This window comes from Gymnoscopelus braueri, assembly GCF_963280865.1.
Source record: "Gymnoscopelus braueri genome assembly, chromosome: 11".
In the NCBI taxonomy this organism is placed as follows: Eukaryota; Metazoa; Chordata; class Actinopteri; order Myctophiformes; family Myctophidae; genus Gymnoscopelus; species Gymnoscopelus braueri.
Window position 1 is genome coordinate 12,565,117 of NC_137613.1, and position 12,495 is coordinate 12,577,611.

Sequence of the window (12,495 nt, forward strand, 5' to 3'; positions counted from 1 at the left end):
TGAAAAGTAACAGTTTTGGACATACAAGGTTTCCACCTGACATCTACAATATCACCTTAATGATAATTAACGATGTGAGTTTGTACATCGGCTATTTTTAATGAAGATATTTGGTATAGAGGGGAAAAGTGGTCCAAGTACAGAGTTAACTCAGGTCTGTTTCACTAGTATAGAGGGTTTCATTGGTTAAGACTCCTTCAGTTTGTATTCTTCTATGGTGAAAACTTGATGTCAATCTGAAAACATATTGGAGGCCATGAAGTAGAATTGATTTAATACTCACGTCCGTCTAGTTCACGTTCACATTCATCATTCAAGTAAAGAGAAAACACATGGTTGGAATGGTTAGAAAACTGATACTTCACAAACAGAAAGATTACTAATAATTAGCAAATTGTTAAGGAACCTGAAATATGGAATGCAATAATAGAATGGGTTAAATTAATCGACTATCTCAATTATTTTACAAAGTAATAGCTTGCTTCATTAATCATAATGATTCAGCATTCTAATTACAACATTCTAATTTCATTTGTGAAGTGACTAAATGTCAGCTTAGAGATACAATTCTGCACTATAGTATATATTAAGAGTGAAACATTTGCATCTGCTATGACAGATTGGTTTATAATAAAATGATCAGTTTCATAGTAAAAAGAAAGTGTTCAGTACTTGAATCAATCTATTGTCTGATGTCAAGATTATTTGCTATTCATGTCAACTGTTTCTGCAGTCCATGCCATTTATTATTATCCAGCCTTGTGGGCACCAACTTGTCATATTTTTAATGTTTGCACAAAACGTTCACCTCCACACTACTCAGGAATCAAGTTTATCCTCCATAATAATCTTCTGATTCATTCATTTAATATTCCTCAGTATGCCATCATTTATATCTGGTATTAACATGCATTCTGTGTCTGTATATGTTAACCCTTTAAGACCGGGAACGCATCTCTGTCATTTTAAGATTGTTTTGGCTATTCAAAAATAGCAGATATACAAGCTCATAGTGCGGCACCGAGTGCCGCGCTATGAGCTTGTAGATCTACTATTTTTGAAAAACGTTTGAACATTTGTGCAAATCTTTGAATATGTATTTTTTTTAAGCGAACATTTTTAACTCTGTTACAACTTCTGGGGGTCCCTGGAACAAAATATTTTGAGGTGGGGGTCCACGGCCAAATACATATCATTTTGGGTGGTCCTTGACATGAAAAAGTTGGGGAACCACTGATATTATAGCAAAATACGTTCAAAGATTTGAGATAAAAATGTTTGCTTTAAAAACATAAATGTTTGCTTTAAAAACATAATTATATATTCAAAGATTTGCACACATTTTCCAAAAAAATGGCAGATCTACAAGCTGAAAGCGCAGCACTCGGTGCCGTGCTATGAACTTGTATATCTGCTATTTTTGAATAGCCAAAGAAATCTGAAAGTGACACGGATGCGTTCCCGGTCTTAATGGGTTACGGGAGAAAAAATGTTAGTGCAATATGTAAACACATAGGATGGATCGTGATGGGTTAAACATGATTACATAATTATAAATACATATCGTTGCTGTCGGGCAGAATTCTTGTATCTCCGTATTTTAACTTGTATGTTTGTTTGTTATTTCGCAACTGAATGCCTTACTGCATCATACTACAATGTCACACAACAATTGCAAAAATAGCCGATCTACAAGCTCACAACGCGTCTCACCGTGGCGCGTTGTGAGCTTGCAGATCGGCTATTCTAGCTAGTTTAAAAAATGGTGAAATTGGTTAAGTTTGGGGTTTTATAAATATTTGATGAAGAGTATTAACAATAGCTTGTGACTAAATAATAACTACATTAGATCCTTTAGAACACAGTCATGTTCTTTTTTTTCCATTTCCTGAAAAGTAACAGTTTTGGACATACAAGGTTTCCACCTGACAGCTAAAATATCACCTTAATGATAAGTAACAATGTGAGTTTGTACATCGGCTTTTTTTTATGAAGATATTTGGTATAGAGGGGAAAAGTGGTCCAAGTACAGAGTTAACTCAGGTCTGTTTCACTAAGTATAGAGGGTTTCATTGGTTAAGACTCCTTCAGTTTGTATTCTGCTATGGTGAAAACTTGATGTCAATATGAAAACATATTGGAGGCCATGAAGTAGAATTGATTTAATACTCACATGGGTCTAGTTAACGTTCACATTCATCATTCATGTAAAGAGAAAACACATGGTTGGAATGGATAGAAAACTGATACTTCACAAACAGAAAGATTACTAATAATTAGCAAATTGTTAAGGAACCTGAAATATGGAATGCAATAATAAAATGGGTTAAATGAATCGACCATCTCAATTATTTTACAAAGTAATATCTTGCTTCATTAATCATAATGATTCAGCATTCTAATTACAACATTCTAATTTCATTTGTGAAGTGACTAAATGTCAGCTTAGAGATACAATTCTACACTATAGTATATATTAAGAGTGAAACATTTTCATCTGCTATGACAGATTGGTTTATAGTAAAATGATCAGTTTCATAGTTAAAAAAAAGTGTTCAGAACTTGAATCAATCTATTGTCTGATGTCAAGATTATTTGCTATTCATGTCAACTGTTTCTGCATCAACTTGTCATATTTTTAATGTTTGCACAAAACGTTCACCTCCACACTACTCAGGAATCAAGTTTATCCTCCATAATAATCTTCTGATTCATTCATTTAATCTTCCTCAGTATGCCATCATTTAAATCTGGTATTAACATGCATTCTGTATCTGTTAACCCTTTAAGACCGGGAACGCATCTGTGTCATTTTCAGATTTCTTTGGCTATTCAAAAATAGCAGATATACAAGCTCATAGTGCGGCACTCGGTGCCGCGCTATGAGCTTGTAGATCTACTATTTTTGAAAAACTCGTGAACATTTGTGCAAATCCTTGAATATGTATTTTTCTTTAAGCGAACATTTTTAACTCCGTTACAACTTCTGGGGGTCCCTGGAAGAAAATATTTTGAGATGGGGGTCCGCGGCCAAATACATATCGTTTTGGGTGGTCCTTGACATGAAAAAGTTTGGGAACCACTGATATTATAGCAACATACGTTCAAAGATTTGAGATAAAAATGTTTGCTTTAAAAACCTATACTCAAAGATTTGCATGAAGGTCAACATTCTATTTCTCTCCTGTGTAAGAAGACATGCTCTATTAGCTCTGTGGTAAAAATGTCGAAACTTGCGCAGGTGACCTGGGTTCAAATCTCAGGTAAGACAAGAAAGTTACAGAGTGCAGCTTTAATGGATCATTTAATATGATTAGATGACTTGGATGATATCAATGAAGTCATTATATTTATGATCAAAATGCCTCAAATCAAATCAGAAAGACCAAAAAGTGACTATATGGAAAATAATGAAGACTTAGATTACAGTAAACACTTATAGCCATTATATGAAAGCACAGAGTAATTTATACATGGAGAGATAAACATGATTACATAATTATATATATCTTTGCTGTCGGGCAGAAACCTTGTATCTCCATATTTTAACTTTTATGTGTCTTTGTTATTTTGTAACTGAATGCCTTACTGCATCATACTACAATGTCACACAACAATTTCAAAAATAGCCGATATACAAGCTCTCAACGTGTCGCACAGTGACGCATTGTGAGCTTGTAGATTGGCTATTCTTGCTAGTTTAAAACATTTGGAAAGTGGTTAAGTTTGGGGTTTTATAAATATTTGATGAAGAGTATTAACAATAGCTTGTGTCTAAATAATAACTACATTAGATCCTTTAGAACACAGTCATGTTCTTTTTATTTTTTTCTGAAAAGTAACAGTTTTGGACATACAAGGTTTCCACCTGACAGCTACAATATCACGGTTAATGATAATGTACAGTGACAGTATGGTCACTTACATGCTAATCCCACAGCAATCTCCTCCTCCTGTTCTCCATGTTTGACCTGACAGATGTAAACTCCATCATCTGTCTCTCTGTAGTCTCTCAGTGTCAGAGACACATTGCCTTTCTGCAGCTCCTGGATGTTCAGGGTCAATCTGCCCTCGAAGCCCCTCCCCTCTATCACCTGACCATTCTTATAAAGGTAAATACACTCTGACTCCTTAAACCACCTGATTGTCATGGAAGACGCGCTGGTCTCAGGAGAGAGGTGACAGGGGAGGATGACACCAGCACTACACCACCCACCATAGCCTTTAGTGACGAGTTTAAAGTCACCTGGAGTGAAGAAAAGACAGTTAGTGAATAAATAATTACTGTTCATTTAAACGTAACCATAATTAATTTACCAACACTTTACAGTGACACCCCCCAAGGCACGGGCGCGCGCGCGCACACACACACACACACACACACACACACACACACACACACACACACACACACACACACACACACACACACACACACACACACACACACACACACACACACACACACACACACACACACACACACACACACACACACACACACACACACACACACACACGTTATAAAGTCAAAGCAGCTCTTTGCTACAAGTAGCTATTATTCAGTCACAAGCTTTTGTTAATACTTTTTACACTCGTAACCACTTTCATATCATAACAAGTTTAAGTATAGAGATACAAGGTTTGTGACTCAACAGGGAGGATATATTAGTGGACGTTAGGGTGTTGCCCTAACGTTGCCCTTATAATACACTTGTTATGGGAGCTTTAACCCATTAAGACCGGGAAAGCATCTGTCATTTTAGATTTTAACCACTTTAACCATTATCTATACTTTGGCTATTCAAAAATAGCAGATCTACAAGCTATGAGCTTGTAGATCTGCTACTTTTTTTTTAGAAAAATCAGGCACATTTTGTGCAAATCTTTGAATATATATATTTTAAAGTGAACATTTGTAACTCAAATCTTTGCTTCTGATGATTCTACAAATGTTTTCTAAATCCATTTTTTTGTTGTTGAAAAAGCGTATGTTGCTCTAATCAGTGGTTCTTTTCATGTCAAGGGCCCCCAAAATGACATGTATTTGGCCGAGGACCCCCATCTCAAAATATGTTTTTCCAGGGACCCCCCATGGAAGCAAAGATTTGAGTTAAAAATGTTCGCTTTAAAAAACAATATATATTCAAAGATTTGCACCAATTTTCACGATGTTTCAAAAATAGCAGATCTACAAGCTCATAGCGCTGCACTCGGTGCCGCGCTATGAGCTTGTATATTTGCTAATTTGTTAATAGCCAAAGTATAAAATATGGATAAAGTGGTTACACAGATGCGTTCCTGGTCTTAATGGGTTAACTCAGTGTTTTCTTATTTATTATATTTGACCTCTCTTTGATTTCTGCCTTTTTATCTGACACCTGGCCTAAATACAGGCACAAGCCTCAAAGCTGGCACAAGCAGACTGAAGAAAACTTTCCTCCCCCAGGCTATAAGACTGATACATAAGAAACAACAATGAACATCTTCTGTGGTATTACGGCCTTGTATGCTGTTTGTTTTTAACTGTTTTTAACTGTTTTTAACCTGTTACTATGAATGACATCCTGTCACGTACAGGGAATGTTTTGGAAGGGTGGTTATTATTATTTTATACATTTCCTGCCAAAACTTTCAAAGGGATTTGATACTATTTGACATGACCTCCAATTACAGCAATTAATTATTGGCTGAGACACACACACACACACACACACACACACACACACACACACACACACACACACACACACACACACACACACACACACACACACACACACACACACACACACACACACACACACACACACACACACACACACACACACACACACACACACACACCTTTAACCCAAAGCATATTTTTCATACAACAATATACAGTCATTGTGTTTAGTTGTCTAATTGCCAAGCAGGATCTTAACCCATTAAGACCAGGAAGGGAACACATCTGTGTCATTTTAAAATTTATTTGGCTAATCAAAAATAGCAGATCTACAAGGTCATAGCTATGAGCACGGCACTCAAAACTTAAAACTTAACCGTTAAGATTTAGAAGACATTTGTAGAATCGCCAGAAGCAAAGATTTGAGTTACAAATGTTCACTTTAAAAATATAATTATCAAATGACCCACGATATATCCCAAAAATAGCAGATCTACAAGTTCATAGCGCGGCACTCGGTGCCGCGCTATGAACTTGTAGATCTGCTATTTTTGAATAGCGAAAGAAATCTAAAAATGACGCAGATTATTTCCCGGTCTTAAAGGGTTAATCCACTGACCAAAAACAGCGTGCTCACGTGAACCCCTTAACCTGAATTTAAAAAAGTAAAGATTTAGTGATTAATGATAGTGATTAAAGTAAAGATTTAGTAATGTAAATGTAAGCAAAGGTCTGCTTGTCTGTCTGTGAATGATAATGTTTATGTATTATTGCTTGACGTGTGAACCACATCTCCCTCCTCCTCATATCAGTATATGATGGTTCATCTATCAGGAAAAAAACAATAAACTGTGTTGTGACCTACCATGACCTCTGGCCGCTGCCATGTCTCCTGTATAGAAGAGAAATAACCATATTACCACACCTAACATTCATCACATTTATCTGTACATAGTTTGTGATCTTCTTCATGAGAATGGAGATTACTTTCTTTGCATTTAGTCACAAGCAGTGGTGTAAAGTAACTAAGTACATTTAATCAAGTACTGTACTTTTTTACTTTACCAGAGTATTTCTAATTTTCAGTACTTTTACTTCTACTCCACAACAACTCAGGGGCAAATATTGTACTTTTACTCCACTACAATTACTTGACAGCTTTAGTTACTAGTTACATTAACCACATACATTAACCACTTCAGCCCTATATATAATATTTTGTCCATTTGAACATAGCCGATCTACAAGCTTGCGACGAATTGTGAGCTTGTAGATCTGCTATTTTCAAAATATTTTTTAACATTTTGTACTTGTAAATGGGGCATTATGCACAATGAGTACTTTTACTTTTGGTATTTTAAGTATATTTTTACGCCAATACTTTTGTACTTATACTCAAGTATATTTTGATAACCAGCCTTTTTACTTAACAGAGTATGTATGTCTACACTGCAGTATTGACACTTTTACTTAAAAATATGAGTACCTTTTCCACCATTTGGTCACAAGGAAGTAACCAACAGTTTGTACCGACTGTTGTTTCCTGCTCACAAACCCTGAAACCTACAGTAGTTCTGCAGACAGATTTCTTCATCATTAAAGGTTGAACAATGTTAAGAGAATCTCTTACCTTTCACTGCTTGGCATACACTTTAGACTTGAAAAACTAATTCATACAAATCCTCACACATTACTGACTCCTATACAACTAACCAGCGTGAACACAAGTGAGAGTATTAATGTTAGATTCTTATCCGTGGTTAATCATTAACTTCCAGGTAGTCAGTCATAAAGTGACTGAGGGTTTAAGTCCACTGCTCCACTCTGAGTCATCTTAGAGCAGTAAAAGGTGATTACATTACATTACATTACATTATATTAGAAATTTAGCAGACGCTTTTATCCAAAGCGACTTACAATAAGTGCATTCATCATAAGGAAAGAAGGAAACTACTAATCTCCAGAAGTCTTAAGTGCATTCTTTTCTAAAACAAGCAACTAAGAGTATACCTAGCGCTAAGGTAAAAGTGCAATATATCAGCTACCTACTTTCTTAAACAGATGAGACAAATAGGAAAATCAAATGAGCAAGAGCTAAAACAAATAAGTATCGAATAAACAAGATCCAATAAAACAAGAGCTTGTACAACTAGTTAACAAGTAGGCAAGGCAAAGAGGAAGGATAGGGTTTCCTGAAGAGGTGGGTTTTCAGCCTGCGGCGAAAGATGGGCAGTGACTCTGCTGTCCTGACATCAGTGGGGAGTTCATTCCACCACTGTGGGGCCAGAACAGAAAAAAGCTGTGACCGTGTAGATCGGCCAGAAGGACCACTTCATCATCACTGCGAAACTGTGCACACATACTCCCTGGATGCCAATTCAGAACCTCTGGCCCGAATTTTTCAGATTGGCAAAAATTTCTATCCTACAGATTTTATCCAAACGTCACACAAATCGGTACACAGTATCTCTATAGTCATGTGATCAACATAGATCTGTCCGATTTCCTGTCCGATTTCCCATTCCATCCTGATTGCCTAACATTGGCTTCCAAAGTTTGCAGGACAGATCCGTTTTGAACAAAATGCCTCAAATCATGAACGCAGCGTGCAATTTCCGTGAAATTTTGCACGCACATTCCTACTAGGCCGAGGAAAAAATGCCACCATTTTCACATTGTCCTGTTATAGCGCCACCAGCAGGTCTAATTTAGCAAAACACATTTTTGGAACAAAGTGCCTCAAATCATGAATGCCGTGTCCGATTGCCGTGAAAGGCCTAAGAAGAAATGGCACCCTTTTCACATTGGCCTATTATAGCGCCACCAGGAGGCCAAAATAACGTACCTGACCTGGCGGAGACCTGTGCTCCGAGGATTACTTTGTCTAGTTTACAATAGGCCCACAATGGAAATACGCTCTCTGGCTTTCTAGTGTTATCCTTATGAACTTTTGTACATACTGTATGTTTCTGCGTCAATATGTTTCTTTATCAGCTCCTGATTTCATAGATTAATACATTCAAGCTTATTTTGTCTGCATCCCATAGTAGTAGTTGCATTATAAAGAGAACAAATAATAAAACGGTTGATGAATCTTCACCAAAAAGCATTCTTGAATTATATCAACAATTAGATTAGATTTTATTTTACATATATGTACATTTATTACATGATACATTCAAGTGTATTATATTCATAATCATTTAAAATACCAATAAGAAACATTAAAATATTAAACTCTTTGATTTTCATTGTCCACAAATTAGCACATTAGATTCAAAGGTAACCGTTAAAGGGGCATGCTGTAGTTTTTGACCCAAAGTTGAAAACAAACTACATCATCAGCCAAGGGCAGGGGTTCTCAACCTCTTCAGGTCGTGACCCCCAAAATGATCATACTTGACCTGGGACCCCCCCCCCCCCCCACACACATACACACCCTGATAAGCACTTGGAATGTATGAGTTGAGGCATTACATTTTGTTTGACTCGGTTCAATATGTGATCTACAAGCTCACATATTTTTTTGTTCCCTCTTTCTCATTATTTGACAATTTGTTTAAGGTTTGACCATTTTCTATTGTATAGTTTGTTGATTACTTTTGATACAGTAATGGTCTTTTTCTTAGTTATTTTTTTGAGGTATTAAAAAGGTCTTAAAAGTCCTTACATTGTCATTTCACTGTCATCTGGGGACCCCCCCCCCCCTCAAAATCATGCAGGGACCCCCCTGGGTGGGGGTCCCGACCCACAGGTTGAGAACCACGGGCCTAAGGAGTCATGCTCCTATAATGTGACAAGGCTAAGGTGTCATTAGGCTAGAGTGACACGCTGTCCGGGTTGAAAAGGGACTGAAGTCTGCACTTTGCTTTCTCCTGTAGCACCGAACGCTTCATACCTAGAGAAACATATAAAATAACATTAAACTAACTTTTACATCCTCCAATTTGTTTTACTTTTCAATACACAGAAGTTTTGGGGAAAATGTATCATTTTATTTAAATCAATATTCTTTAATAATCAATTAGATTAACCGTTGCACCCGTGAACTGCAGTGTGTGTGTGTGTGTGTGTGTGTGTGTGTGTGTGTGTGTGTGTGTGCTCGCGTATTACCATACTAGAGCGGACCAAACCAAACTAACAAGAGAAATTGTTGTGTTATGGTTGAAAAACAATTAGCGAAGAAATGAGGTGTGTGGGATTCCTGTTTGTACACACAGTGGTATTGTTATTGTAGAATGTGTACATTCTCAGAGTTATGGGAGTTCTTGAAATACATGATAAATAAAGTTATAGAACCACAGTGTGTAGAACAGTGTATTGTACTCACAGGCTGCTGTATGAGCTCCAGTCAGCCTTGCTGAGAGAGGCTCTGGTGGTCAGCAGAGCTGAGGTCAGATGAGACTGACTGAGAAGCAGGCCTGATCCACTGGACACTGGAGTCACCTGCTCACTGGATCCACCTGCTTTCTGTCCCTAAAAAACAACAACAAACGTGGGGATTGGGGAAGCAGCATTTAGTTTTTATGAACCACATATACTGGAACAAACTCTCAGAGAACTGCACTCTTATTTCTGTTAAAACACAACTAAAGACCTTTCTGTTTGCCTTTACCTTTCTTTCCACCAGTGTTGATTTTAACAGCAAATTTTGATTTAGTTTCAGTCATAATCTTTTGAATAAAATTCCATTTAGTTAAAGTCATATTTTAGTCATCTTAAATGTTTTACTTTTTGTCTAGTTTTAGTCGACTAAATATCATATAATTATAGTCGACTAAATCTACCAGTTTATTGTCAACTGGGGGCATAGCTGAATGGTTAGAGAGCCCGTCTGGGGCCAGGTTCGCGATTCCAGACCTGGGCCAGCAATGTGTCGAATATGACTGGTCGAAGTGTCCATTTCACGGGGAACATTCAATCGTAAATGTCAGTAACAGTTTCCCCTTTCTTTTCTTTTTTCTTAAATGATGATGTTTCACTTGCTTTTGCCATTGTTTATATAATGACATCTGCATCTTCCAACCTGTAGAATAGTGACACGCCCACTTTGGTTACGAGTTCAGGGCAAGAAAAAACATTTTTGGTTCCAGCTCCAAACCAACATAAAAGGTCCTTACACACCGGGGCGATTTTTTTCATGCGAAAAATACGTTTTTGTTTAAAACCTTAAAAAGTCAATGCAAGCTTCCACACCAGTTTCGCGGAGCGAAAAAAGCGTCTTTTAATTATTCGGAACGAGTCCGAATTTTGCGTATATTCGCATATTCGCCGGTGTGTAACCGCCTTTAGGGTTCTGAACCAATTGATTTTCAGTGGAAACACTTTGAACTGGTTCAAAATTAGGCGGGGGAAAAAAACTGAACCGGTTCAACCCCGGTGGAAAAGTCTTCACTCCTGTATTGACAAACATTGACTCACGCTGCCTCCCCTGGGCTTTTTTCATGAGTATCCTCATGGCATCATTATATGCAACTTGCAACCTTTGCAGTAGAAGTATAAAGTACAAAAACAACTGAAAATACTCAAGTAAAGCTCAGTACTTGAGCAAATATACTTAGTTAATTTATACTTAGTGTTGGGCACGGTGTAACTCACATTGTCTCTCCTGTGGCTGCTCTTGATGGTTCTGATCTCCTGTAGGAGGCGCTCCATCTGCTCCTGGTTCAGCTCCTCAAAGCCCCTCTGGATGGAAGGCATGTAGGCCGGGGGGAGTCGTACCGACAACCCTGTGAGGTCCTGGCTCATGGAGTTTGGACCAGAGACGCACTGAGAGTTCTGGGGTTTTACAACAAAAGAAGTTGTCTTACAGTGCCATCTAGTGGCTTTCTGGTATACGTGTGGTCCATGTATTTTAAAGGAGATGACATTGATGATCAGTAATACTTGTAGTGGTGGAAGAAATACTCAGTAGATTTTACTTGAGTAAAAGTATCAGTACCAATATAGATACGCTGTTAAAAGTAATACGCCTGCATTCAAAATCTTACTTGAGTAAAAGCGTAAAGGCATGGTCTGCTAAATGGCTAAATTGTGGTATTGGTATCAAAATATGCTTACAGCGCCAAAGAAAAAAAGTATTTATAAAACTTCATCGACAATAGTCAACTTAAATTTAGTTTGTGTTCACAAATGTCCTCTCACCTGTCCAGACGGCGAGGCGTGGTTGTTCCCCAGCTCCGACTCGTAGGAGCTTCCAAAGTAGAGCCTCCACAGGTTGCTGCGGTGGAGCTCTGGTTCCAGATGGCGGTGGTTCTCCGGGAGAAGTGCCGCCGCGGCCTGGTCCAGCCCCGCCCCCACTCCCGGCTCCGCCTCCCCGGCAGAGTCGTCCGAGCCGCTGCTGTGGTTGAGGAAGATCATGGAGCCCAGGCTCATGTCGCTGTCTGACCCCGAGGTCAACTCCTGAACGCCACACGGGAGAACAAAGACAACATTTTTACATCTTAGGAGGAGCTGACATGTTAGTCCAGAGCAGAGGTATAGGGCATAGCAGTGGCAGCCATTTTCTGGTTCCACTCCAAAATAGTCAATGCATTTTTCCCATTGAGATTTCCAAAAATATTTATATCAATTCATTTAAGCCTAGACAAGCCATCCAGGGTCCTGGTGAATCATGACCATAAAAAATAAATCTGTGATTTAAAAAAAAATTATATTTAATTATATGATATACTATATTTAACACATACAGTGCCAAGATCGCATCGATACGTTCTTTCAAATCCATCGCTTGAGTGCCAGGATTCCAAAGAACGCGTTGACGCGTTGTTTTGAATTTTCATTGTTTAATCTGTGATCGCACGGCTGTGTTTATTTCTCATCAACAC

The 12,495-nt window shown here is 37.9% G+C and overlaps 1 protein-coding gene across 1 annotated transcript in view; it reads right to left on the reverse strand.

Moving 5' to 3' along the window:
• The window catches only part of LOC308095449 (peroxisomal ATPase PEX1-like), a gene marked incomplete at its 5' end in the record, with an annotated part of 166,187 nt that overhangs the window by 134,704 nt on the left and 18,988 nt on the right, over positions 1-12,495 (reverse strand). The window contains 4 exons of the mRNA XM_080442508.1: positions 9,073-9,566; positions 9,999-10,144; positions 11,267-11,446; positions 11,813-12,070. Coding sequence (XP_080298634.1) covers positions 9,482-9,566; positions 9,999-10,144; positions 11,267-11,446; positions 11,813-12,070 — 669 coding nt within the window. The 3' untranslated portion in view covers positions 9,073-9,481. The remainder of the gene's footprint in view (positions 1-9,072; positions 9,567-9,998; positions 10,145-11,266; positions 11,447-11,812; positions 12,071-12,495) is intronic.